The sequence below is a fragment of the Podarcis gaigeae genome, assembly GCF_964106915.1.
Source record: "Podarcis gaigeae genome assembly, chromosome: 7".
Taxonomy (NCBI): Eukaryota; Metazoa; Chordata; class Lepidosauria; order Squamata; family Lacertidae; genus Podarcis; species Podarcis gaigeae.
Genome location: NC_139683.1, coordinates 3,760,938 through 3,788,937, shown reverse-complemented (window position 1 = coordinate 3,788,937; position 28,000 = coordinate 3,760,938). Strand labels below are relative to the sequence as shown.

At 46.1% G+C, this 28,000-nt stretch overlaps 2 protein-coding genes across 2 annotated transcripts; one reads left to right on the top strand and one right to left on the bottom strand.

The window, feature by feature from the left end:
* Positions 1-12,047, top strand: THEM6 (thioesterase superfamily member 6). Its single transcript, XM_083749470.1, has 2 exons — positions 1-799; positions 9,745-12,047. Exons 1-2 carry the CDS (start codon positions 290-292, stop codon positions 9,856-9,858), a joined length of 624 nt encoding a protein of 207 aa, XP_083605596.1. The 5' UTR covers positions 1-289; the 3' UTR covers positions 9,859-12,047.
* Positions 12,048-19,350: 7,303 nt separating this feature from the next.
* LOC310849292 (ly6/PLAUR domain-containing protein 2-like) lies at positions 19,351-27,546 on the bottom strand. Its single transcript, XM_083749497.1, has 3 exons — positions 27,244-27,546; positions 23,484-23,603; positions 19,351-21,389 (listed from the first exon to the last, which is right to left on the bottom strand). The coding sequence occupies exons 1-3, from the start codon at positions 27,293-27,295 to the stop codon at positions 21,178-21,180; spliced, it is 384 nt and encodes a 127-aa protein (XP_083605623.1). The 5' UTR covers positions 27,296-27,546; the 3' UTR covers positions 19,351-21,177.
* Between the last annotated feature and the right edge of the window lie 454 nt (positions 27,547-28,000).

Sequence of the window (28,000 nt, the reverse complement as noted above, 5' to 3'; positions counted from 1 at the left end):
GAGCTGTCCAGCAGACTCGTGCAAGCGAGCAAGCAGCATCATCGTTACATAAGGCCGGCCGAGGAAGACGCTGAACCTGCGCAGGAAGCCGGAGAGGCGGCTCCGCGCGCAATGGAGGAAGAGGGCGGAAGACGGCGGAAGGAAGAAGAGGAGGAGCCGTGCCGGTGACCTTCGCTCCCCGGCGCCGGCTTTGCAAGACGGCTGCAAGCGCAGCTTCCCGCCCGCGCTGCCCGGCGTCCTCTGCAAGCACCGCCTCGACGGCGCGCCCAGCTCTTCTTTCCTTTGCGCCATGGCGGAGCTGGCGTGGGCTCTGGGGGCCTTGGCCGCCCTGTTCGCCCTGCTGGACGGCTGGTACCTGCTGCGGGTGCCCGTGACGCTGCTGTACGCGCGCTGGGCGCTGCCCACGGTGTGGGACTTGCTGGAGGAGCAGAGCTTCGCCAGCCGGGTGCTGCCGTCGGACCTGGACTGCCTGGTGCACATGAACAACGCGCGCTACCCGCGCGAGGCGGACCTGGCGCGCCTGGCGCACCTCACCCGCTGCGGGCTGCTGCGCGCTGTCCGGGGCTTGGGCGCGCACACGGTGCTGGCCGCCTCCACGTGCCGCTACCGCCGCTCGCTGCACCTGCTCGAGCGCTTCGACGTGCGCACCAGGCTGCTGGGCTGGGACGCGCGCGCCTTCGTCCTGGAGCAGCGCTTCGTGCGCGCACGGGACGGCTTCGTGTGCGCCGTGCTCCACGTCCGGCTGCACGTGGTTGGGGCCAGCCCCGCGCAAGCCGTCGAGATCCTCTGCCGCAGGAAGGTGAGTCGGAACGGGCGAGGGAATGAGCTTACCCAGGATTTGGGTTCTTGGAGGGGCAGCCAAAGTTGCTGAGCTTCTTTTGGGGTTGGGGCAGAACCTCAGGTAAAGGTAGACTGACCATTTGGTCCAGTCGCGGACAACTCTGGGGTTGCAGCACTCATCTCTCTTTATTGGCCAAGGGAGCCGGCGTACAGCTTCCGGGTCATGTGGCCAGCATGACCAAGCCGCTTCTGGCGAACCAGAGCAGCGCACGGAAACGCCATTTACCTTCCCGCCAGAGTGGTACCTATTGATCTACTTGCTCTTTGACATGCTTTCGAACTGCTAGGTTGGCAGGAGCAGGGACCGAGCAACGGGAGCTGCCCCTTCACTGGGATTCGACCTTCTGATCAGCAAGTCCTAGGCTCTGTGGTTTAACCCACAGCGCCACCCACGTCCCTAAACCTCAGATAATGGAGTACGTTTCAGTGATATTTGTGGATTTGCCCCCCAAACAAAATCCTGCAACCCCCCCCCAAAAAAAAAATAGAAATCCTGGCTACGTCCATGTGCTAGGGCAGGCCAAGTGGGTGCAAACATTTTCTTCAGATCCTAATAATTCACTAAACCTAAACATTTAGCAGGGACGCGGGTAGCGCTGTGGGTTAAACCACAGAGCCTAAGACTTGCTGATCAGAAGGTCGGCGGTTCGAATCCCCATGACGGGGTGAGCTCCTGTTCCTCAGTCCCAGCTCCTGCCAACCTAGCAGTTCAAAAGCACGTCAAAGTGCAAGTAGATAAATAGGTACCACTCCGGTGGGAAGCTAAACGGCGTTTCCGTGCACTGTTCTGGTTTGCCAGAAGCAGCTTAGTCATGCTGGCCACATAAGCTGGAAGCTGTACGCCGGCTCCCTCAGCCAATAAAGAGAGATGAGCGCCGCAACCCCAGAGTCGGCCACGACTGGACCTAACGGTCAGGGGTCCCTTTACCTTTACCTTAAACATTTAGCACTGTTGTTTGTTTGTCTTATTGAATTTATATACCGCCCTTTACCCCCGGGGGTCTCAGGGCAGTTCACAGAATAAAATCAAGATATAAAACCATAAAATACCTAATAAAAATAAAAACAACAACCCAGTAGGGCCCCCCCCATTTAAAAAAACTCACTTTAAAAGGGCATAGGATGTAAATCGGATGAGCCAAAGGCCTGGTTAAAAAGGAACGTTTTTGCCTGGCGCCTAAAGGTTCATAATGAGGGTGTCAGGTGAACCTCCCTGGAGAGAGCATTTCACAGACAGGGAGCCACTGCAGAGAAGGCCCCGCTCTCGTGTTGCCACCCTCCGGACCTCTCGAGGAGGAGGCACATGAAGAAGGGCCTCAGAAGATGATCTCAGGGTCCGGGTAGGTTCATAGGAAAGAGGCGGTCCTTGAGGTATTGCGGTCCTGAGCCATTTAAGGCTTTACAGGTCAAAACCAGAGCTTTGAATTGTGCCCGGAAACTAATTGGTAGCCAGTGCAGCTGGGCCAGGATCGGTGTGAGATGCTCAAACCGTCTTGCCAGTCCAGTGAGCAACCTGGCCGCTGAATTCTGCACCAGCTGAAGTTTCCGAACTGTCTTCCGAGGCAGCCCTACGTATAACGCCATGCAGTAGTTCTGTCACAGTATTTTCACTGTTTCACTTGTTTCTTATATTGAATTATACCGTATTGCAATTTGGGATTCTATGGAGTGCAAACTGCAATACGATACAGTGCAATATATAAGAAATGGAAGTATAATTAGAAATCGTATAACATCTGGAGCAGTGCATTACAATGGTAGGGAAATCAGCAGATTCCTAATTTCTTAAGCTCTTCTGCTTGGTCTCTGCTTTGATATATCTGAAGAAATATATTGCAGGTCCCTTTGTTGTTGTTTTGTCATTTAGACATGTCCGACTCTTTGTGACCCCCTGGACCAGAGCACGCCAGGCACTCCTGTCTTCCACTGTCTCCCGCAGTTTGGTCAAACTCATGCTGGTAGCTTCGAAAACCATTTTGTCCATACATCAATACTGGGAAAACCATAGCTTTTACTATACGGACCTTTGTTGGCAAAGTGATGTCTCTACTTTTTAAGATGCTGTCAAGGTTTGTTATTGCTTTTCTCCCAAGGAGCAGGCGTCTTTTAATTTCGTGGCTGCTGTCACCATCTGCAGTGATCATGGAGCCCAAGAAAGTAAAATCTCTCACTGCCTCCATTTCTTCAAATTCACTATTCAGGGAGACTTGGGGAATAGTAGGCCGGTTGGAATGGTTTTTACAGAACCTCCCAAGTGTGCCTATTTTCCAGGGACAGTCCTGGATTTACAGAAGCCGTCCCAATTCCCGATCTGATCCCAGAATATCCTGCTTTTCCTTAGGATGTCCCTATTTTCATCAGAGAAAATGTTGGAGGGTATGGAATTATGCAACCCCTGAGTCAAGGAGATAACAATACAATCTTCCCTGTTTAGGGAAGTTATATAAAAACATAACAAAACATTAAAAATTAAATATGTTGGAAGCCGCCCAGAGTGGCTCGTCAAATGGGGGCGGGTTATAAATAATAAAATTATTATTATTATTATGAAATAGGATTTCCCAATTTTCATCAGATAAATGTCGGTCGGTACGTTTCTATGATTCAGAGGTGACAAATTTTGGCCTCCCACAGAGCACCATATTTTGAGGTGACAAATTTTGGCCTCCCACAGAGCACCATATTACGAAAGATTACCACTTTGGGTGGCTTCCAACTTAACATAAAAACATAATGTTATTATTTATTATTATTTATTAAATTTGTACACCGCCCTATGCCTGCAGGTCTCAGGTGCAGTTCACAGGATAAAAGCACAGTATAAAAACACAAAATACATAAAATAAAAGCAGCCTGATAACTCTCCCCTTCCCCAACACATTTAACAAGGGGCAATGGATCACAGTTAACCAAAGGCCTGGTTAAAGGTGAATGCTTTTGCCTGGCTTCATTACTGTATAAAGCTATACAGTGGTACCTCAGGTTACATACACTTCAGGTTACAGACTCCCCTAACCCAGAAATATTACCTCGGGTTAAGAACTTTGCTTCAGGATGAGAACAGAAATCGTGCTCCGGTGGCGCTGCGGCGGCAGCAGGAGGCCCCATTAGCTAAAGTGGTTTTCAGGTTAAGAACAGTTTCAGGTTAAGAACAGACCTCCAGAACGAATTAAGTTCTTAACCCGAGGTACCACTGTACAGATGTTTTCTAAAGATTGTAGAGTTACTTATATCCTTGGCTCACGGGGGTCACATAACTCCACTGCTTTTTTTTCTGGTGGGACGCAGGGGTACGCATACCCCTAAACATTATGTGAATCTAATACGTTTCGCCTCATTGAGGGGCATTATTTCAATATGAGTAGGAAAATTAGAGTACCCCTCAACATTTTTTAAGAAAAAAACCACTGCATAACTCCATAACCTCCGACATATGCTGTCCAGGGTTGTAAAGACTGTGGAGAGAATAATTGAGTGCATTCTTCCCACCTTGGATCAAATCTATGCTTCCAGGTGTCCTAAGAAAGCTGCAGAGATAGCGCAGGATAGTGTGCACCCCGGAAATGATCTCTTTCAGCTTCTGCCTTCTGGAAGAAGGTACAGGGACTAAGACTAGCCTCCTGAGAAACAGTTTCTATCCAAATGCGATTTTGGTTTTAAACGCAGTGTAAGGTATTCTCTAGGGACACGGGTGGCGCTGTGGGTTAAACTACAGAGCCTAGGACTTGCCGATCAGAAGGTAGGCGGTTTGAATCCCCACAACGGGGTGAGCGCCCGTTGCTCGGTCCCTGCTCCTGCCAACCTAGCACGTCAAAGTGCAAGTAGATCAATAGGTACCACTCCGGCGGGAAGGTAAACGGCGTTTCTGTGTGCTGCTCTTGTTCGCCAGAAGTGGCTTAGTCATGCTGGCCACATGACCTGGAAGCTGTACGCCGGCTCCCTCGGCCAATAAAGCGAGATGAGCGCCGCAACCCCAGAGTCGGTCACAACTGGATCTAACGGTCAGGGGTCCCTTTACCTTTACCCATCCCATTGGAAGGCGGTGGACTCTCTTTGATCCTGTTCTCACACTGCCCAACCACCTGCCCCAAAGGGAAACCTGCAAGCAGGATTCAAGCACAAAAGCATTTTCTTTCCTCCCGTGACCAACGACTCGTAGTCAGGAGCCTTACTGTCACCAGTGAATCTGAATGCTGGAAGACCTTTATCTCGGTTAGCTACCGAACTGGATTTTAAATTACTTTTATTTTTACATATGAAAGCATTCTTAATTGTTCTAATTGTGGAACCGGGTAATTGTCTTTTACTGATGATGCTTTTTATTGTGAAACTGTCTCCAGATATTCTATGGAAAGGGAGTCATAAATGGAATTAAATAAGATTCAGGACAGACAAGAGGAGGTACTCCAAGAATGGTTAATCTATGGGAATCTCTTTTTTTATATATAATAATATTTATTAAAGTTTCAAAAAAGTTACAAAAATGAGAAAGGAAAAATGAGAAAAAAAGAGAAGAAAAAAGCAAAAAATACAAAATACAGAAAAGTAAAAGCAATTAAAAACATTTCCCTCTTTCCATGTCTTATCTTTCATTTACTTATTTCCCTGACCTCCTCACACCTCCCTTTTTTGTGTTCTAGTTCAATTAAATATTCCAGGAAATCCTTTCCAACTTGGTTTTTATCCTAATAGTTTATCCTAATGTAGTATCATTTTACATTCTCGTCTTTCAACAATTAAAGAATCAATTTTTACCTAATCTTTTATATCATTTCTGCTAATACTGCATTACTTCATTCCAACATCCTTCTAACATTCCTGAATTTTACAATGTTTCTGTAAATAAACTTTAAATTTCCTCCAATCTTCTTCCACCAACTCTTCACCTTGGTCTCGGATTCTGCCAGTCATCTCTGCCAGTTCCATATAGTCCATCACTTTCATCTGCCATTCTTCCCGGGTGGGTAAATCTTGTGTCTTCCAATACTTTGCAATGAGTATTCTTGCTGTTGTTGTTGCATACATTAAAAAAGTTCTATCCTTCTTTGGCACCAACTGGGCCGACCATGCCCAGGAGAAAGGCCTCTGGTTTCTTCTGAAAGGTATATTTTAATACCTTTTTCATTTCATTGTAGATCATCTCCCAGAAAGTCTTAATCCTTGGGCATGTCCACCAAAGGTGAAAGAAAGTACCTTCAGTCTCTTTACATTTCCAACATTTATTATCGGGCAAGTGATAGATTTTTGCAAGCTTGACTGGTGTTATGTACCACCTGTATATCATTTTCATTATATTCTCTCTTAAGGCATTACATGCCGTAAACTTAATACCTGTGGTCCATAACTGTTCCCAGTCAGCTATCATAATATTATGTCCAACATCTTGAGCCCATTTAATCATAGCTGATTTCACCGTTTCATCCTGAGTATTCCATTTCAACAGCAAGTTATACATTCTTGACAGATTCTTAGTTTTAGGATTCTGTTTCCAGTTTTGATTTCGCCACCTGAAACCCAATTTTCTTATCCAAATTATAAACCTCCATTATTTGATAATAATGAAGCCAATCCCGTACTTTGTTTTTTAATTTTTCAAAACTCTGCAGCTTTAATCTGTCTCCTTCTTGTTCCAGTATCTCCCAATATTTCGGCCAATTGGCCTCCATATTGAGCTTTTTCAAGGCCCTTTGCTTCCATTGGTGACAACCACCTTGGAGTTTTGTTTTCAAGCAAATCCTTGTATCTTGTCCAAACATTAAACAGTGCTTACCTTATCATACCACAAGTATGCATGCCAACCAAATACATTATTGAACCCTTCCAAATCCAATACATCAGTGTTTTCAAGAAGTAGCCATTCCTTCAGCCAACAAAATGCATCTAACTCATAATAAAGCTTAAGGTCTGGCAGGGCAAAACCACCCCTTTCTTTAGCATCAGTTAGTATTTTAAATTTTATTCGGGGCTTCTTGCCCTGCTAATCTATGGAAATCTCAGCCGCCCAGAGTGGCATGCGCGAGTGAATTCAGCTGAGCCAGGGCGGAAATACGGACTGTCTAATATAAAGTTTCCATCGATCTCCTCAGACAATTCAACATGCATGGAGACATAAGAAGAATTCTTTTCTGTGAATTTGTCTAGCCCTCTTTTAAAAGCTGGTGGCCAGCATTGTCTCTTGTGGCAGGGAGTTCCATAGATAAAACTATGGAAACACTTTGTGCTGATTCCTCTGCAGTGGGCAGGACCTGGGACTGAACAACGGGAGCTGACTTCGTCACAGGATTCGAACTGCCGACCTTCTGATCGGCAAGTCCAAGAGGCTCAGTGGTTTAACCCTCAGCGCCACCTGCGTCCCCAATGGGAAGGGTAGAAAGGCCATAATTATTACAAGCACGGCTGCGCCATTAGGATCCAAACATGCTAAAATCCCGCTGGCCTTTTTTTTTAATGTATACAGTCGTATCTTGGAAGCCGAATGGAATATTTATGTATGCAACTACGGCGGCAAGGTTATTGATTGCCAAAAATTGGAAAAGCAGCAGCGTCCCAGCTAAAACAGACTGGTTATCTAAAATGATGGAATACTTCCATATTGCTGAACTAAACAGGGAGGATAAGAGGAGATATGGTACAAAATGTGAATAAGGAGTGGGCTATCTTTAAGGAATACATCAAAATTTGTGTGGAAAAAGTAGAATTTCTGACAGATATTGAGTGAATCCAGAAAAGGATTAGAGTGAAAGAAGAGTAAAGTCAAGGTAGAAGAAGAGATTAAAGAAATAATGAAATGCGTTTAAGCTAGTTGGAAAAATAAAATAGCGTAACAAGAACGGCTGGAAGTCAAGTCACTTGGTGGGTGTCTGTGGGGTAGCAGTGTAGGTATGTTGATATGTACAGTATAGGTAGGTATTATATAGAGCAATGTAGGTATGTTTTATGTTATGAAAATAAGGTAGTGTGTTGTGTATGTGTATTGTGTAAATGTATACGTATGTGTTTTATATGTTAATAAAATTATTTTTTAAAAAGGAAGTTGAATGGAATCCTTTCCGGAAGTCCGTTCGACTTCCAAACATTCGGAAACCAAAGCGTGCCTTCCGTTTGGCTGCAGGACGCTCCTGCAGCCAATCAGAAGCCCCGTCGGACGTTTGGGTTCCAAAGTACATTCACAAACCGGAACAGCTACTTCTGGGTTTGCGGTGTTTAGGAGCCAAAACGTTCGACTCCCAAGACGTTTGGGATCCAAGGTTACGACTGTATTTCTAAAACTGCCAGTTTTTAATTGGAACATTTTCAAGGAAGTGTGTTCTTGACACCTGATTCCATCAGCATTTATAACGCACGTATTACGTTTTGTGTAAGGAGAAATTGCATTAATAAGGCTCTTGGAAGATGCTCAGGGGAGAATACCATTGCATGCTCACTCTTATGCGCATGTCCCCATTCTACCCATGTGTAAGTTGCTTTGTCCCAGTGGATTGACAGGATTCTGCAACATAGGAGTATAGAAACAGCAAACAGTCTTGTTGTTGTTTAGTCGTATCCGGCTCTTCGTGACCCCCTGGACCAGAGCACTCCAGGCACTCCTGTCTTCCACTGCCTCCCGCAGTTTGGTCAGACTCATGCTGGTCCCTTCGAGAACACTGTCCCAGCATCTCGTCCTCTGCCGTCCCCTTCTCCTTGTGCCCTCCATCTTTCCCAACATCAGGGTCTTTTCCAGGGAGTCTTCTCTTCTCATGAGGTGGCCAAAGTCTTGGAGCCTCAGCTTCAGGATCTGCCCTTCCAGTGAGCACTCAGGTCTGATTTTCTTCAGAATGGAGAGGTTTGATCTTCTTGCACTCCATGGGACTCTCAAGAGTCTCCTCCAGCACCAGAATTCAAAAGCATCAATTTTTCGGCGATCAGCCTTCTTTATGGTCCAGCTCTCACTTCCATACATCACTACTGGGAAATCCATAGCTTTTACTATATGGACCTTTGTTGGCAAGGTGATGTCTCTGCTTTTTAAGATGCTGTCTAGGTTTGTCATCGCTTTTCTCCCAAGAAGCAGGCGTCTTTTAATTTCGTGGCTGCTGTCACCAAACAGTCTTACTACGCCATAAAGACTTAACAGGCAGGGTGGATTTGACTTCTGACAAAACGAGTCTTCCAATCACTCGCATAGCTGTCAACGTTTCCCGTTTTTTAAGGAAAATTCCCTTATTCCGAATAGGATTCCTCGTAAGAAAAGGGAAAACTTGACAGTTATGAATTCTCATTGTGCTGTTTATACTGTCTTTTTCCCCGCACAGTTTTATATTCTTTAATATTGTTCCCATCTACTCCACAAACGGTATTTGTTGTGTTTACAAGTATCACTCAAGTTCTGCTAATATGGTGTGGTTGGTACAATATGATCTTACATAATCCTTAAATATTCTCCATTCTCCAAATATTTTCTGGTTCAATACTCCTCTAACTCTTCCCGTCAGTTTTGCTAGTTGTAAATATTCTAACATGAGTATCTGCCAATCCGTAATTGTCATTATTGTTTCGTTTTCCCACTTCCTCGCCACAAGAATTCTTGCTGCTGTGGTGGCATACATGAACAGCGGTCTTATGTCTTTCTTAATTTCTAATGGTAAAATGCCTAAAAGAAAGATCTTGGGGGGGGGGGGTTAAAGGTAAGTCTGAATAATTTCTTAAATTCATTATAGATATTATCCCAGAATTCCCTAATGATTGCACAAGTCCGCCACATGTGGTAGCATGACCCCACATCTATAACAAATCGGTGACCCTCCTTTATGCATTTTCGTTAGTTTCAAGGCGGTAAATTCATAGCACGCTATAACCTTAGGGAGAACATCATGAAGATGTTATATAGATGGCATAATATCTCCTTCTTTCTCTGCTCTCTTATAGGTGGAGTCTCCTGAACTTCCTGAGGAAATACTACACTGGTTGAAATACAACGAAGTCAACAGCCAAAAGTTACGGGCAGAGAGCGATTTGCAGGAAAACAACAAGGAAGAGTAATGGGATACCTCAAACCCGTTACGACCTCGGTGCAGGATCCTTCCTACGGAATCTCCGAGGATTATTAAGACTCCCCTTTTCAGCTACCGTGAGAAATACAAAGTTCTTGCACTGCAGCAACAACCAAGCCAGCCAATTTGATAGTCAGCCCCAAAGGATTGGGACCACGCAGAGCAATCTTATGGTTCTACCCTGTCAGCAGCCGTACACAGGGAAATAATGTCACGCCAACCCAACCGTAGTATAGCACTGGATTTAGTCCTGTCCTCATCCACTGGGCATTACTCAAGAACAGGAATGCCGTCCCCCTGTTCTTAACCTGTTCTTGTTTACGAAAGCCAGCCCTGATAGTTCTGTGGTGACCATCACGGCCCAGAAAACTTAGGAGAGATGTGTTTTGGGTCTATGAAACAGGAACCCAGTTGACTTTTTGATTTCAGATCACCACAGATCCAGGGCTCTGCAGAAACCAAAGTATAAACGGGCAACCTAAGTCTTGCGGGGAAGCCTGGGTTGTCGTCTGCTTACAAACTGGAGCCAGTGACGTTGCTCTCCAGATGTTGTTGAACTAAAGCACGCCTCGTTGGCCAGGCTGATGAGGGTTGGAGTCCACAACATCTGCAGAGCATCATTTTGGCTTTCCCGATCTACTGTGACGGATCTGCTGCCATTTTGCATTTGCACACGGCTGGCTTCATGCAAACGCTTGAAATCAGAGGTGGGGGGGCCTGTGACCCTCCAGATGTTCCCGGGACTACATCTCCCATCATCCCAGGCCATCGGCCATTTTGGCTGGGGCGGATAGGAGTTGGAGCTCCAAACAAGATCTGGAAGGCCACAGGTTCCACATCCCTCCAGTGTTTAATGGAAACAGGTGTATATCCATCAGAGTCCAGGTGGACCACACAAGACCTTCAACTCTTTCTGCTGGAAGGTCACGCAGGCCTCCTAGCAGAAAGAGTTGTTCCAGGCAGGCCCCACCCGTGCCCCTGGCCAGCTGATTTTTCTGGAAGTGGTTAGCTCAGGCTTCCTCAAATTCGGCCCTCCAGTTGTTTGTTGGCCTACAACTCCCATGATCCCTAGCTAGCAGGACCAGTGGTCAGGGATGATGGGACTTGTAGTCTCAAAACATCTGGAGGGCCAAGGTTGAAGAAGCCTGACTTAGCTGAAAGGGAATTCCGTGTAGCACATCCGATTCCCACAGCCTTGCATGAACTAGCACCAGTTTAATACAGCAGAGACAGTCAGGGTTTGATGTTCACAGCACCAAATATACAAAACAGGCACAGACTTATTTCATTCTACATGGTTCTTCTGTTCCAGGGAGATTTCCCCCCCGTACATCTGGTGAACCAGGAGGAAACCAGCGTGGTTTAAAATAGCTTTGAGGAAAAATTGTTGTTTGTTCTTTATTGTTACTGTATTTAATTATTCGGTGCTGAAGATTGGTTGGTGGTTTTCAAAAGGGGTTGTTTTACTAAAAAGTTAATCTAGTGGGATAGAAAGATCAACCATTTTGCACAGGAGGGAATCAGCACTGTCTTCAAGTCTTATTTATTTAACTTATTTTCTTTTGCACTGATACGTTGCTTTTTCCGTTCAAGGCGATTTGCAATCTTGAAGCGAGAGCTTGCAGCCCAGCGGAGGGAGGAAAACAGAGAGGAACATGATAAAAATTGGGTACCGGTTCCTGCACAATTTAATCAATTCCGTACTGACCACAGAGGGAGCAAGGTTTGGGAGGAGGAGAGGGATGAAATTGCAGTTGGACCAGTTTCAGCTGCATAGATTACGTGGGCAGGTGAAATTTAGGCAGCAAGTTACCCCAAGGACGGCTAATGTTGTTGCCCTGCAGATATTGCGCTATAACTCCCCATCACTCCTGACCAGCCGCCATGTTGGCTGGGGGTTGGTGGGAGTTTGGAGCAAGGCTAGGGGACACAGTTTGGTACAGCTGAGTTCGAAAATACAACTTCAGGCATGGTCTCCCAAGCTCATCTCCAGTTGACATGGAAATGACATGAGATCTCCCCACACACAAAAAAAGTGCTTGAAAGTCATTCTTCCAAGCTACTACATTTATAAAAATGTTCCTTGCCAGTCCCCCTCCTACTGTGGTACCTTCAACGAACAGTGATCAGTTTTACATGTAACGTAAATGCAGCTAAATAAATATGGGCTGGTGCTACCGTGTTTGTCTTCTTTGTTCCTATTTTGGGGGGTTTCCGGGGCAAATTCCACCATGTTTCACCCATTTGCACCTTTTTGCTTCTCATCAGGTTTGTGGAGTTAAACTATGGAACTCCCTCCCACAGGATACAGTGGTGCCCCCCCCCCGGCGTGGGTGGCTTTAAAAGAGGATTAGAACAAATCCAAAGTCCAACCTTGTACTTTGGGCAAATCCAGCAGCCAAACTGGCACCAGACGTCTTGCTCTGCTTTCCTTTGGACCACGTTGGCAGAGGGCGGGGGGTGTCTGCTCTGGGTGTCATCCAGGGGGTGACTACTACTACTATTATTATTATTAATAATACCCCAGCCACTCTGGGCGGCTTCCAACAAAACATTAAAATACAGTAATGCATCAAACATTAAAAGCTTCCCTAAACAGCTTTTCAGCTTGCCTTCAGATGACTTCTAAAAGTCTGGTAGTTGTTCTTCTCTTTGACATCTGGTGGGAGGGCGTTCCACAAGGCAGGAGCCACCACCAATAAGGCCCTCTGCCTGGTTCCCTGTAGATTTGATTCTCACAGTGAGGGAACTGCCAGAAGGCCCTCGGAGCTGGACATCAGTGTCCGGGCAGAACGATGGGAGGGGAGACACTTCCCCCCACACCAGGTGCACGGCATGGCTGTCACTCCGGGCGCCGATGAAGCTAGCTTCGCCACTGTACGGAATTTGCAACCATAGGATAGCTTGGGTGGCTTTAGAAGGGAAATAAACCATTTGTGGCAATAGATGGAAAGGGCTGCTTTGAGACTCAAGTGGTGAGAAGTGGGGTACACCAATTAAAATAAATAACAAGTGCCTGCTAGCTATGATTTTTATTCTTTGCCTCCGCAGAGAGGCAACTGTATTCCTCCGAGTCTTGGTTACTGGGGAAACAGGTGGAGAGAGGGCTGTCATTGCATTTTAAATAAAAGCACACATTCTACTCGTGTAAAAACACGATTCCCAGACTGTCCGTGGGCCAGATTTAGAAGGCGATTGGGCCAGATCCAGCCCTTAGTTCGCCTACCCATGCCTTAGTTCAGGGGTCAGCAAACTTTTTCATCAGGGGGCCGGTCCACTGTCCCTCAGACCATGTGAGCCAGACTATTGGGGGGGGGTGGGAATGAACGAATTCCTATGCCCTACAAATAACCCAGAAATGCATTCTAAATAAAAACACACATTCTACTCATGTAAAAACACACTGATTCCCAGACCGTCTGTGGGCCGGATTTAGAAGGCAATTGGGCCAGATTTGGCCCCCTGCCCTTAGTTTGCCTACCCATGGTCTAAATGGAGTAAATTAACAGGGCAGGGAGAGTTTTGGGGGAGAAAGCGTGGCTCAGACTTGCTCTGCAAAGCCCCATGGTGCTGCATTAATTTGATTGCAATGATAACTTGGAGAAGACGCTGCCTAAGCTACTTGTGTTCTTTAGGGGAGCTGAGCTCTGTGCTTTGCAGCCCGAATAACCACTAGAGGGAGAAACTCGCAGCTGCAGTTTGAATGCCAGAGACCTCTGCATCCCCTCTCTGGCGTGTACAGGAATGCGCACTCATGTAGACACAGCCTAAACACGAAGAGCCAGGATTATTGAACTCTAACAGGGGTTTCTGAGATTGAGCAAAAGGTGCAACTGGAAAATTAGTTTTGCGTCACTGAAGTGTGTTGTGTCAGCGCAGCAAATCCGCTTTTTCAAAGGACTTTTCTGCAGCTAGGAAAGTGACTGAAATGCCCTGAGAAGCGTGAGAGGAACAGATAACATCATATGTGGGAAGATGTATAAACACAGCACAAAGGAATCAAGATGAATGCTCAATGTTGTATAACCTGCCCATAACCGCAAATAGATGCTCAGCAAGGCGTAGTCTCACCTCCATGTAAGTATTGTGCAAGCAGAGCAGGATAAATGCTCAATAAATTGGTTGTTTGGGTGAGTCCAGAAATCCACACTGCATTCCCAATGTGCTCTTAGTGGAGTTTCTGTTGTATTTGATCTGCAAACTGCAGTTAGTGCAGGATGCTGCAGAAATTAATAATAATAATAATAATAATAATAATAATAATAATAATAATAATAATAGAATTTATATACCGCCGTATACCTGGATGTCTCAAGGCAGTTCACAGAACAAAATCAAAATATAAAACAACCCAATAACGACCCCCCCCCAAAAACCCCACATTTTAAAAGGGCATCAACCAAAAGCCTAGTTAAAAGGGAACATTTTTGCCTGGCGCCTAAAGCCCCCCCCCAAAAAAATTTAAGGGGGAAAAAACTGGATGTACATCTCCAAAATATAAGATAAAAACCAGATAAAATAAAACTTACATACAAGCAACCGTGTTTTGTGTTGTGTAGGCTCCTATGATGTAAGTCATGGGCCCCCAATCATTTTAAGTTTCAGCTTAATAATATACTTCTTCTTAATTGTATTTCAGTTCAACAATTACTTTGATAAAATATGTATTTTATTATGTACAAATGGCTTTAGATACCTATTAGGTCCATAAATTACCATATAGCATATATTCAACACAAAAAAACAGCGACAATTTGTTGTTGACAAAGGACAGCTGGACATAGAAAGGGCCCTATTACCTTCAGTAGCTGAGGGCTTCATCAAACCTCAATCCGGCCCTGGTCCCATGCTTCATTGTTTTGCACTGAGAAATTTAACAACAGCTGCAAAGGTTGCTCTGTCCCAAAAAATAAACTTCCAAACAAGAAATCTTTTCTGCACACTCAAATGTTCACTGATCTCACCTGAGCTCTTGCAGGTGGGACAGTCTGTCAGACCAAGCAATGCAAATAGAAGGTTGGTCCACAAATGCGCAAATGCTCTTTCACAATGCTTAATCCGGTGGATTTAAATGCACATACTTCTGTCATTAGACACCGGAGAAAGAGCTGGGACTACCAAAAGGACAGTTATAAAAGAAGGCTTAGCAGAGGGTGAGAACGACATGCTTGAGGCAGCAAGAATAACTGCTGTAATAAACGGAAATCTACCTTTATTCCCTTATGGGGGACACAAGAGCCCTTGTGGAGTCCTTTGCAGGTTCTCCATCGGTCAAAGAAAATAACAGAGGCCAGTCAGAGAATATTGAGAAGCAAAGCAGCTAGTAAGTCTGGTCTTTATTAAAGTGTTGCAACAGGGTGCTCCCTTCACACACAGGAGAAGGAGGACGACCCCGAACAAAGGTGTGCCCGCCCTTATATAGACCCCTGGAGTCCAAGACCACCCCTAGAAACATCATACATACATCACAGAAAGGGCGGTCTACAACAGAAATCTGAGTGCGTTGTTTACCTCCTGTCTGGCAGGTTACCTGTTAATGCTTACTTGATTGGATACCCTGGGGAGGCTGGGTAAATACTTAGTTCCTGAGCCAGGTCACAGGCTCACCCTTTTCATACACAGACATACCCTTAAGACAGGATTTGTGAAGGAAAAGACAATGGGGAGGCTTTTCCATTTTCCTTGACCTTGCAGAGAAATCATTTGGTCAGTTTGAGAGTCAAAATGGTTTCAGGGCTGTTTTCCTGTGCTGCTTCAGACATGTGGTTTATATATTTATGTACGTGTTTGCTTGGTACATTTATGAACATTTATTATATATATATACGTGTGTGTGTGTGTGTGTAAAAGGTAAAGGGACCCCTGACCATTAGGTCCAGTCGTGGCCGACTCTGGGGTTGCGGCGCTCATCTCACTTTACTGGCCGAGGGAGCCAGCGTACAGCTTCCAGGTCATGTGGCCAGCAGGACTAAGCCGCTTCTGGCGAACCAGAGCAGCGCATGGAAACGCCGTTTACCTTCCCACCGGAGTGGTACCTATTTATCTACTTGCACTTTGATGTGCTTTCGAACCGCTGGGTTGGCAGGTATAAATAATAAATTTTATATATATATATATATATATATATATATATATATATATATATATATGCTTTCGTAGATTTTCACGGGTACAGGAATGCAGGTTTTGGTGTCCTCGGGTGTCTTCCCGTGTAAAAGTTGGGGTGTCTAGGCGACGTTTCGACGAGGTCTCACTCGTCATCTTCAGGCTGGTGCTTTCGGCTTCTTGTTACTGGAACAGAGCGGGATCTCAATGTTTGAGTTCCTATAAATACTGTAGAGGGGGTGTGGTGTCTAGCCTCCAATGTTCTGGGCAGAGAGGAAGTTCCCAGGCTAGTGTGCCTTTTCTTCTTTTGTTCCTTAATTACTTGAGAGATACCTTGAGTGATTTCTTGAGTGATATCCTGAGTACCACTTAGGTGGGTCATTAGGTGTGGATTAGTTGCTAAAGTCTTTGTGTCTTGACCTCTTGAACTTTGTGAAGAGTTTTCCTGAGAAGATGGCTGTATTGCACTTAGTTGTGCTTTGGCTTGGCTTCGTGTATAGGGGCGAGCTGTGGTTTTGTGGCTTGTGTCAGCCAGATCTGTGTAGGGATTGCAGGGGGGTGCAGCATCCGGAGGTGCCACCATGGATTGGCTACTGGATGGTGTCAGTAATTCATCTGTGGAGAGGGTCTGGGTTTGGGTCTTAAGGGTCTGGGTTTGGGTCTTTTGTTCCTTAATGCAATTAAGGAACAAAAGAAGAAAAGGCACACTAGCCTGGGAACTTCCTCTCTGCCCAGAACATTGGAGGCTAGACACCACACCCCCTCTACAGTATTTATAGGAACTCAAACATTGAGATCCCGCTCTGTTCCAGTAACAAGAAGCCGAAAGCACCAGCCTGAAGATGACGAGTGAGACCTCGTCGAAACGTCGCCTAGACACCCCAACTTTTACACGGGAAGACACCCGAGGACACCAAAACCTGCATATATATATATATATATATATATATATATATATATATATATTATTATTATTATTATTATTATTCTCCTGCAAAGCAGGAATCTTTTGCCACAATCCTGTGATTAAGAGTCTTATGCTCTACCAACTGATCTGTCCCAGGTCATCAGTTCTTCGGTGCAAAGCAGACAGCGGCATCTTGTTAGAGCTGAACAGCAGTTTACAGGCAACTAAGCTATTGAATTAAAGAATTGTAAAAGGGACCCTAAAGGGTCATCCAGTCCAACCCGCTGCCATGATACCTTCTTTATTGCAACTCTGGCTCACGTTAACCTTATGGAGATGCAACATAGGATTAAATAGAGTAAGTTCCCTTATACCAAGTCAAAGTACTGCTCCATCTAACTCAGAACTGACTGGCAGCTGCTCTCCAGGATTACAGACAGCGGACATTCCCAGTGGATCTATTACAAAGGAAATCTCATCTCCAACTATGTACAGATATCTAATTTCAGGCTTTCTTGTTAATCCTGCCGTCTTGGACTTCATTCAAACCAAATGTCAGCTTTCTCAACAGCTGGGAAGTACCTTCAGCATTTTTGTGGGAGATTAGCAGCCTAATCTAACAATGCATATTTTTGCTAGTTAGCATGGGAAGGGGTTAAGACAAAAGATCTGTGTTGCTGATAGGCAGGCACTCTGACCATAGAAATGTCGTTGGTAGAGAGGGTTCTGTATGATGTCATTTCCCCTCCTATCTTGAGCGGGAGGACTCAGATAAGAAATTACTGTTCCTCTTTCCTCGCTCTCTTTTACCAGCTATGGGAGCAGATAGCTGCTCCAGTCTCAGGCACATGCCTGAACAGCTTATACTGTAAATATAAGTATTTTGTCTCCATTTAATTTTCTGCTGTTGCTGTTAATAATAATAATAAATTTTATTTATACCCCGCCCTCCCCGGCCAGAGCCGGGCTCAGGGCAGCTAACACCAATAAAATCACAGTAAAAACATAATGGGGGGGGGGGGAGAGAAAAAAAATTAAAATACAGGTTAAAATGCAATTTAAAATGCAGCCTCATTTTAAAAGTAGCCCATAGATCAAAACCATAAGGGGAGGCCAAAATAAGGGTCAGACTGAGTCCAAACCAAAGGCCAGGCGGAACAGCTCTGTCTTGCAGTCCCTGCGGAAAGATGTCAAGTCCCGGAGGGCCCTGGTCTCTTGTGACAGAGCGTTCCACCAAGTGGGGGCCAGTGCTGAAAAGGCCCTGGCACTAGTTGCGACCAATCTAACCTCCTTGTGACTTGGGACCTCCAAAATGTTGTCATTTGTGGACCTTAAGGTCCTCCGCGGGGCATACCAGGAGAGGCGGTCCCGTAGGTAAGTGGGTCCTAGGCCAATGCATGAGAATGCATGAGAACCAATGCATGATTATCAGTAAGTAAATCATAATTTAAACTTACTTCGCAGTCTGTTGCCTGATTCTTTGTTAAGCGAGGCAAGAAAAGAGGGAGCCAGCATGAGTTGCAGCTGGAGTTACTTTAAGGAAGTCTACACAGCCTATTTCTATATACTTTCCATTTTTCTGCTAAGGATGGGAATTTAAACTCTGCTCAGTTTATGTTCAACCCACACACGGCTGCCGGCCCAATCGCCTTCTCAATCCGGCCTGCGGACGGTCCAGGAATCAGCATGTTTTTACATGAGTAGAACGTGTGCTTTTATTTAAAATGCATCTCTGGGTTGTTTGTGGGGCATAGGAATTCGTTTATTCTTCCCCCCCCCCAAAAAAAATATAGTCCGGCCCCCAACAAGGTCTGAGGGACAGTGGACTGGCCCCCTGCCGAAACACCTGGTATAGGCTCAGTAAGGAAAGCTCAGAGGGCAGCAACTGAGCCATGGCAAAAGTGAAAACTGTGAAGGACATGACAAAACACGAAACTTAGATTGCCTCTGGACTGTCAGTGTTTTGCGCGATGGATTAAAATCTTGATCTGGGAATGAAGTTCTCTGCAATTAAAGTGGGTGATTGTTCTCTGATGCAACAAATCCATCTATACGCCAGCCATCTTCAAATATCTCAAGGGCTGTCCCATGGAAGATGGAGCAAGCTGGTTTTCTCCTGCGCTGGAGGGTAGGACTCGAACCCATGGCTTCAAGTGAAAGGAGATTCTGACTAAACATACGGAAAAGCTTTCTGACAGCAAGAGCTGTTTGACAGCGGAACGGTCTCCCTCAGGAGGCTGTGGACTCTCCTTCCTTGGAGGTTTCTAAACAGAGGTCAGACGGCCATGTGTCCTGGATGCTCCAGCTGAGATTCCTGCATTGCCGGGGTTGGACTAGATGGCCCTCAAAGGTCCCTCTATTACAATTCTATTAAATTCTCTACAATTCTATCCAGTCCACTTTTACATATAAAAAAAAGAGATTTTGTGGTTAGGAAACTGATGAAATCACGCACGAAACAGTGTGGGATAATTTCCTGATCAATGGGAATTTTTTATTATTTATTCGGTTTACATCCTGCCCTACCTCCCGAAGGAGACATATAATCTATCTACACAAGTAAATCAGGATGGATTGCTCATTGTTGTATAAGCTGCCTGCAAACAGATTGCGGTAGGCATTCGACAAAAACGGGGGCACCGTGTAATTTCAGCATAAGCGTCGTGCAACAAGTTAGGATAAATGCTTGATAAAGGGGAGAGGGTTTCTGGAGAGGTTCTTCATGCATAAAAAGAGAATCATGCAAAGCCCGTCCCCAATGTCTCTACATGCAACGGATCCATTTCAGACAGCCTCACATTGAGAAGGAAGATTTTAAGGGGATTTTAAGATGAGTTCTGGTGGCTGCTCTCAGAATCCTGCCTGGCTATTGGGAGCCGTGATCAGGTGTGCATAAAGGCACATCTTTAAGACTAAGTGTTCAGCCACACTTCCACTTGACCTGCATTTTTATTGCATTCTGTAGCGATTCATTTCCCCAGGTCCGGGAGATTTTCTCGATGCTCCGCAGCTGGGCCTTGCGAAACTCTGACCTTAATCTTATCGGATGCACAGAAAATCCAAAGAAGGGTTTTTCTGCTAAAGGAGCTTCAGTGCAGCGGGCAAGATAGGGTTTTCTCAAGGCACAGTCATGGAACAATGAGAAAAGCTCTCAGACCCGGGGAGGAATTACTGTATTTTTCACTCCATAAGACGCACCTGACAATAAGACGCACCTAGTTTTTAGAGGAGGAAAACAAGAAAAAAAATATTCAGAATGAAACAGTGGATGTATGATTTTTGTGGTTCATGCTGTGGCCACAGACATGTGATCTGATGGTGAATTTGGGGTGACCCAATGCAAAAATCCTGAAGATCCATGTGGATCCATGCTTTGTAACCATGTTTTTGCGCCATTGCGGCCCCACGAAACAGTGGATGTGTGATTTTTTTGGTGCAGGCTGTAGCCATGGACATGCTATGTGATCTGATGGTGAATTTGGGGTGACCCAATGTAAAAATCCTGAGGATCCATGTGCTTCTACCTCCCCCCTCCCAGGCAGCCTCCTTTATCTCTAGCCTCCCTTATCTCTCTCCCCGATGGCAAACAATCATCGGGTTTGTTTCAACACCCACTTTCCTCTTTCAAAAAAAAAAAAGGCATGATCTGCTTTTTGCCCCTGGGCAATTCGGCTCCAGCGACCACGCATTCACTCCAGAAGATGCACAGACATTTCCCCTTACCTTTTAGGAAGAAAAAGGTGCGTGTTATGGAGTGAAAAATATGGTAACTAGAAAACAATATGATAAAAATACAAGTCATGTGAAAGTCTTGCTGCCTTTCCCTGGGGAAAACTGCTCTTTAGTCCTCAATCAGAGACAACAGCCATTTGGGTTTTCCATGAATTGCTGTTTGTTCTGATTTAGAGCTAAAGAGCAGGTTTTCCCTGGGAAAGGAGTGGGGCAAGGGGGAAACTGCTTGGAACTGTGTTTTCTAAACATGGGATGAGCCACGAAAGGCAGAATCAGAGACAATGAGCTGAGCAAAGGGCTGACTGGCACCCCCAAAATACTTAAGCATCAGGTCTCTGATTCTCTTTTCAGCCAGGAGGAGCAGGCCAGCCAGCATTTTTCACAACGCAAAGCATTTTCACCCCCCGTTTTCTTCGCCTGATGAGGAGTCTGCAATTGCAGGAGGAGAGAGAGGTACACAGCCCGACTGAGATAGTGAAGCCAAGCGGGGCTTGATCAAGGAGTTGTTGTCGTTTGCACACACACATACACACACACCAAGATCTTCTGCCTTTGCCTTCTGAATCACAGCCCAGGCCGGAGGAGGATGAAGAAGGAAGCAGCTGAGGTCCCCACCGTGATGTAGCTGATCTGAATGCTGGCTGCCCCATCGTGGTTGCAAAGATCCGTGTTGCAGCAGGTCACCGGGCGAGTCAAGCCAATCCCATCCACGTCGGACGGAATGCACCTCGAAGAACAAGACCGCGTGACGGTTGAATCGCCCTGGAATGGGTACACTGCAAATACAAGTGGCAAGAGAGATCAGTCCCTGTCGTCCACCCCTCTCCGAAATCCACCACGGTGCAGCAGGTACACGGTCCTCTATGCCTCCCCTGTGCAGTTGTGAATTTTTGCACAACTGGGAAGTAGAGGCTGTGGATACCCTGCCAATGGGGTAAGGGAACAAGGGGGTTCAGAATCTCCAAATCATGCATTGCAGGGGATCGGGGTCCTTCCAACTCTGCAGTGCTAGGATTCTCTGGGGAAAGACCTGGAGATCTAACTCTTGCAGAGATAAGAAAGCACCTCATCAGACTGTGCACCAGCGAGGAGGTGGTTTGGAGGCTGGGTGGGTATGTTGGGAATTAGAAGACTGTATGAGAAGCCCACCTGAGCACAGCAGCAATGCAGACCCCCACCCTCATTCCTCACAGCTGGTACGGTAATACTGGCTCCAATAGTAGGCCTTTGTGGCTAGTAGCGATTGATATCCTGCACCAGATGATTCTAGGTCCACCATGTCCTCCCCTGTTGATAGCCTTATATCTAGACCATTTATATAAGAAGAAAACTGCTGGATCTGGCCAAGATCTGCACACACACAACCAGTCCAGCACAGCTGAATGTTGGAAGATTCAGGGCAGATAAGAGAAGGTCCTTCTGCACACAGCACAAACTATGAAACTCATTCCCACAGGAGGCAGTGATGGTCACCAATCTAGATGGCTTTAAAAATGGATTCGGCAAATTCATAGAGGTTAAGGTAAAGGTAAGGGACCCCTGGAAGGTTAAGTAAAAGGTGACTATGGGGTTGTGGCACTCATCTGGGTTTCAGGCCAAGGGAGCCGGCGTTTGTCCACAGACAGCTTTCCGGGTCCTGTGGCCAGCAGGACTAAACTGCTTCTGGCGCAATGGAACACCATGACGGAAACCAGAGCGCACGGAAACGCCGTTTCCCTTCCCGCAGCAGTGGTACCTATTTATCTACTTGCACTGGTGTGCTTTCGAACTGCTAGGTTAGCAGGAGCTGGGACTGAGCAATGGGAGCTGACTATGTCACGGGGATTTGAACCGCCGACCTTCTGATTGGCAAGCCCAAGAGGCTTGATGGTTTAGACCACAGCGCCAACCACGTCATGGAGGAGAGGGCTGTTGATGACTACTAACTATGATGCCAATGTCCTGCCTCCACAGCTGGAGGCAGCAAGGCTTCTGAATACCACTTGCTGGGAACTGCAGGAGGGTAGCTTACTCATGTGTGGCTTAGAGCCCTCATATTTACGGGACTGCCTCTCCTGGTCTGCCCCGCAGAGGACCTTAAGGTCCATGAATAATCATAGTTTAGAGGTCCCGGGCCCTAAAGGAAGTCACACTATCCTCCACCAGGGCCAGGGCCTTCTCAGTGATGGCTCCAACCTGGTGGAATGCTCTGTCCCACGAGACCAGGGCCCTGCAAGATTTAACCTCCTTCCGCTGGGCCTGTAAGACAGAGCTATTCCGCCTGGCTTTCAACTTGAACTTAGCCTGATCTTTTATTCCCCTTCCTTCCCTCCCCCTCCCCTTTTTATGAAGATTACCTGGTCTGGGATCCCACAGCTAATTCTCCCCTGGTCTCCTCGCTGGCCCAAATAGGACTAATTTAGCCAGCTAGCCCTGGTGATCATCTGATGTTTATTGGATGGATTCCCCCCCCCCCCAAAAAAAATGATTTTTGAATTCTGAATTTATTGTTATTCATGTTTTATACTGTTTTTTGTCGCATCAATTAAGCGTTTTAAATTTGTTGTTAGCCACCCTTGAGCCCAGTTTTCTGAACCGGGAAGGGCAGGGTATAAATAAAAATTTAGTTATATTTTGTTATGTGTTCGAATCCTGCTTGCAGGTTTCTCACGTCCATTTGCCCGGCCCCTGTGAGAACAAGGATGCTGGATTGAGTGAGCCATTGCCCTGGTCCATCAGACTCTTCTTATGTTTCTAGCCAAATGCCAACAAGAGAACTCCACAAACAGGACTTGAGTTCAACCACGCTCTCCCATTTGGGGACCCCAGCCCAGGTGTTCAGAGTCAGGCTCTCTCAGAGAGTGGAAGGAGAACACAGCCAAGTCTCTCACCTTCTTCACGCGAGTACATGGTAGTCTTGCACATGGTCTCATTCTGCAAGCAGTTGTCCACCTTCATGCATTTTACAGCCGTTATCGGCTCCGGGCAAGAATAACACCGCAAAGCCTGGGCTGTAGGGGAAAGGGTGAGAGAAAAATCTTTACTAACACGACTTGCCCGCAGGTCTACTTTCTTGCTCAATACTCAAACCTGTTTCCAATTTTGAGAAGCTGAGAGCCAGCTTAGAGGTCCCTTTAATTGTGCAGTTTTCTTCTATTTCAAGATATCTGTTTGGGGAGGGGGTGCCTCAGGACCAAGGTAAAACAAGGGAGGGACGTGGGTGACGCTGTGGGTTAAACCACTGAGCCTCTTGGGCTCGCCAATAAGAAGGTTGGCGGTTCGAGTCCCCACGATGGGGTGAGCTCCCATTGCTCAGTCCCTGCTCCTGCCAACCTAGCAGTTTGAAAGCACGTCAAAGTGCAAGTAGATAAATAGGTACCACTCCGGCGGGAAGGTAAACGGCGTTTTCGTGTGCTGCTCTGGTTCACCAGATGTGGCTTAGTCATGCTGGTCACATGACCCGGAAGCTGTACGCCAGCTCCCTCGGCCAATAAAGCGAGATGAGCGCTCCAACCCCAGAGTTGGCCACGACTGGACCTAATGGTCAGGGGTCCCTTTACCTTTAAGACAAGGTAAAGGACCCCTGAACGGTTAAGTCCAGTCAAAGGTGTTTATGGGACTGTGGCACTCATCTCGCTTTCAGGCCGAGGGAGCCAGCGTTTGTGTCATGTGGCCAGCATGACTAATCCATTTCTGGCACAACAGAACACTGTGACGCAAGCCAGAGCACACGGAAACATCATTTACCTTCCCACCGGAGCGGTACCTATATATCTACTTGCACTGATGTGCTTTGGAACTGCTAGGTTGGCAGAAGCCAGGACAGAGCAAAGGGAGCTCATCCCGTCGCAGGGATTCGAACCGCCGACCTTCTGATCGGCAAGCCCAAGAGGCTTGGTGGTTTAGACCACAGGACCACAGAGCATGAGGAGAAGATATTTAGCTCTTCCCTCTCCAGCCACGTTTCCAAGGAAGACTCCCACGCCCACTTCTACCTGTGCTGTGTTTAGCCTTAGGAGAGGAAATTCCCATTGGAGCAGAGGTGAATGCCCATTTCAGGATATTAGGCAAGGAAGACATGGCAGTCAATGTATGACGTCACTCTTTCCAAAAGGCAAAATGAAAGACAAGAAGATACACTGGGTTTTGGGGTGTTACCAAAAAGAAAAAAAAACCCTCCAAAGCTTACAAATTTATGTGCATTTTCAGCACTTAACGTCAGCTCCTAACGTCATAGGAACATACGAACCTGCCTTACACAGAGTCAGCTTAGTGATGGCGCATCTAGTTCTGTATTGTCAACAGGCCAGGAAAGGGTGTGGCTCTCTACCAGATTTGTGGGACTACAACTCCCATCATCCCTCGCTGGCCAGGCCTGATGGGAGCGTTCACTACATAGCTGTCAACTGTCCCTTATTTGGCGGGAAACTCCCTTATCCCAGCGCCTTTTCCCGCTGCTGTCCCTTATTGATGATGTCCCTTAAATTTCCTGGGTTTCAAAGGAAGCAGCTCCTCTCCCTCCCTCCCTGCCGGCCAGGGAGGAGGGAGGCTCCAACTGTGTTGCTTGGCTGCGTTGCTCACCCAATAAGGAGTCTAAGAACGACTGGGGGGTGGACCTTGCATGCCTTGTGCCTATCAAATCGGCCACATTGCCTGGGGACTCGCCTTTGCTCAGCGCTTCCCAGCGGAGAGGTGACGGTGGTTTTCCTTGCTGCATCCCCTTTGCCGGTTGCTGCGCTGTGGGAACCACCGCTTGAGGCTTCGTTTGGCTGCTGGCTGGGCTTTCTGCCCTTGGGTCGGAGGGGCTCAGAAGTTGAACATACCTGTGCTGGGAAAATCCCTTATTTTGGCTGCTGATCCCTTATTTTTGAAGCTACTGGTCCCTTATTTTCAAATCTGTAAGTTGACAGCTATGGTTCGCTAATGAAATGCACATTTTATGCACACTTGTTGCGTAAGATACTCTTTTTGTGCATGCTTTTTGAGCACTGTACATGCACTGCAAAATCCAGAGAAATGCATAACTTGACTGCAAGTTGCATTCTTGTCTACAAGCACATTTTGGAGCATTGGACTTGGACCAAATGAATCCCTTCCTTGTTCTGAACACCGAGACCCCGTAAGGTGGACACAGATAAAACTTAGCTTCACCAGGGTCGGGTATGGTTTGGATGTTGTTAAAAACAAACTTTTTTAAGCATTCCATAGCATCTAAAGATAATGCAGAGAGATCAGGTGTTTCTTGGCGGCCTTAGTGAGGATTTCCAGCTGGCCAACTCTGTCCACAGCACTTGTAAAACCCAATGGTTCCTTGCAGATTTACATAACAGCTGCCACCCAGCAGAAAATCTGTGTGCCAAGCTCTGAATCAGATCGTTAGAGCTGCTTCGTTTGTGGTTTGTGTGGACAGGATTTTATTACTCTGCTGGTTTTTATTGTTCCGTAAGCTGCCTTGCACACTGGATGAACCGGAGGCTCCTAAGAACGTCAAAGGAAAAGGCTACCCAAATCTCACACAAAATGCAGCATAAAACAACTTAACTCAGGGGGAACTTGCATTTCAGTTCACATTTACAGACCCTCCTATTGCCCCTATTTTCCAGGGACAGTCCCGGATTCACAGAGTTTCTGATTTGAGGCAAAAATTAAAAAGAAAAAGAAAGGGCTGTAGCTGAGTGGTAATGAGAGCATCTTCCTCAAATGCAGAAGGGTCCACGTTCAAAATCACCAATAGTCTGCTCTGCCTACTAAAACAATCTCAGCAGCGTAGATGCAATCTCTGTTCAGAGCAGCAGCAGAGAGATATTGTCTTGCCTCTATGAAAACACTAAGGGATCTGCAGGGCCAGATCAAGACATTTTGCTGCCAGAGGTGAACCAGAAAAGGCTTTCCTCCTCTTAGCCGAGGGTTCCCATATTCCAAAAAGTGAATATCCAGACGCAAAAGTTGTTGTTGTTGCCCAAAGTTGTTGAGCTTTTTTTTGTTGTTTGCAAACTCTCAATCAAAAGCCATTAAAGTTTTTGACCTATTTTTAAGAAAATTCACCAATATCTACACTTCTGACATTCCCCTAACCCAGAAATAGTGCTTCAAGTTAAGAACTTTGCTTCAGGATGAGAACAGAAATCGTGCAGCGGTGGCGCAGGGGCAGCAGCGGGAGGCCCCATTAGCTAAAGTGGTGCTTCAGGTTAAGAACAGTTTCAGGTTCAGAACAGACCTCCAGAACGAATTAAGTTCTTAACCCGAGGTACCACTGTATAGGATCGGTCTGCAAACCCTATTTAACTTAATGGGACTCTAAACCACTAAACAACCAAGTTCCGAGGGAATGCAGACTGACTTTTCTTCCAATGAGAGCCCCCTGCCTTGTGAGGGAGTCCCTTCCGCAACTCTTACCCTCAGAAAACCCTTCCTGGTGTTTAGTCTGAGTCTCCTTTCCTACGATTCGAAGCCATTGGTTCAGGTCCTGCCCTCCAGAACAAGAGAAAACAAGCTTTCTCCATCTTCCATGGGACAGCCCTTCAGATATTTGAAGATGGCTCTCCTAGCACCTCTCAGTCTCCTCTTCTCCAGGGCTAAACATCCCTCAATTTAACTCTCAGCCAACTGAAACATCAAAAAATGGATCTGCGTAAATAAAAGGGGCCTTACCAAACTCAGCACACCAAAGAGTAGCCAGCAATGCAGTAAGAAACACCTTCATGCTGCTTCTTGAGCAATGCCTCACGATCTCAGCATTCCAGTTTTGCCGGTCGACAGCCCGGACAAAGGCAGAATTTTGATTCTCTGCCTTTTACTCTCTCGGCAATGGTGGGTTGTTGTTGTTTTTTCCCCAACCTATCATGTCCCTCCTCTCTGAAATAATATTGTGCCGGGGAAAAAACAAGTTCCCTTTCAGTCTGGAGAGGATTAAGCTACCTGAAACCAAAAGCAAACACACCTGCCTGGTTTATTCTGCCCCACATCTGCTAGGAATCTGCTACCTAACCCCCCAGGGGTCTCTCTGAATTCCTGCTCCACCTTGGGGAATTGGTTTCTTTGCCTTTCGGTGATCCACACAGACATTTGTTTTATGCTATATTAATTTTAAGAAGAAAATAAGGGAATTTGGGGGGTATAATATGCAACGAACTCAAAAAGATGTTTAAAATCTCTTTTGTAAAAAACAGGAGCATCACTGCTGCCAATTGTGGAGAAAGAAGATATTGTTATAGATTGGGGGAACTTCCTCCCAAACCCTAGAAATTAATAAATGGTAGGATTTTGACTAGCTGGGATAGGGATGAATGTACAAGCTGCAGAACTGTGCCAAAAAAGGAATCCCTGGGCTGGCTTCTGCAAACCAGCTAATCTGTTTTGTTTTGTTTTTTAAAATGATTTTTATTGATTTTCAAATAAAAACAGCCAA

Bases quoted from the DNA above. Each gene is read 5' to 3' on its own strand.
- THEM6 (XM_083749470.1), top strand. From the start codon at position 290: ATGGCGGAGCTGGCGTGGGCTCTGGGGGCCTTGGCCGCCCTGTTCGCC. The intron at 800-9,744 runs GTGAGTCGGAAC...GCTCTCTTATAG, and splicing joins AGATCCTCTGCCGCAGGAAG to GTGGAGTCTCCTGAACTTCC.
- LOC310849292 (XM_083749497.1), bottom strand. From the start codon at position 27,295: ATGAAGGTGTTTCTTACTGCATTGCTGGCTACTCTTTGGTGTGCTGAG. The intron at 23,604-27,243 runs GTAAGGCCCCTT...TTTCCCCTACAG, and splicing joins TCTTTGGTGTGCTGAGTTTG to CCCAGGCTTTGCGGTGTTAT. The intron at 21,390-23,483 runs GTGAGAGACTTG...TTGTATTTGCAG, and splicing joins CATGTACTCGCGTGAAGAAG to TGTACCCATTCCAGGGCGAT.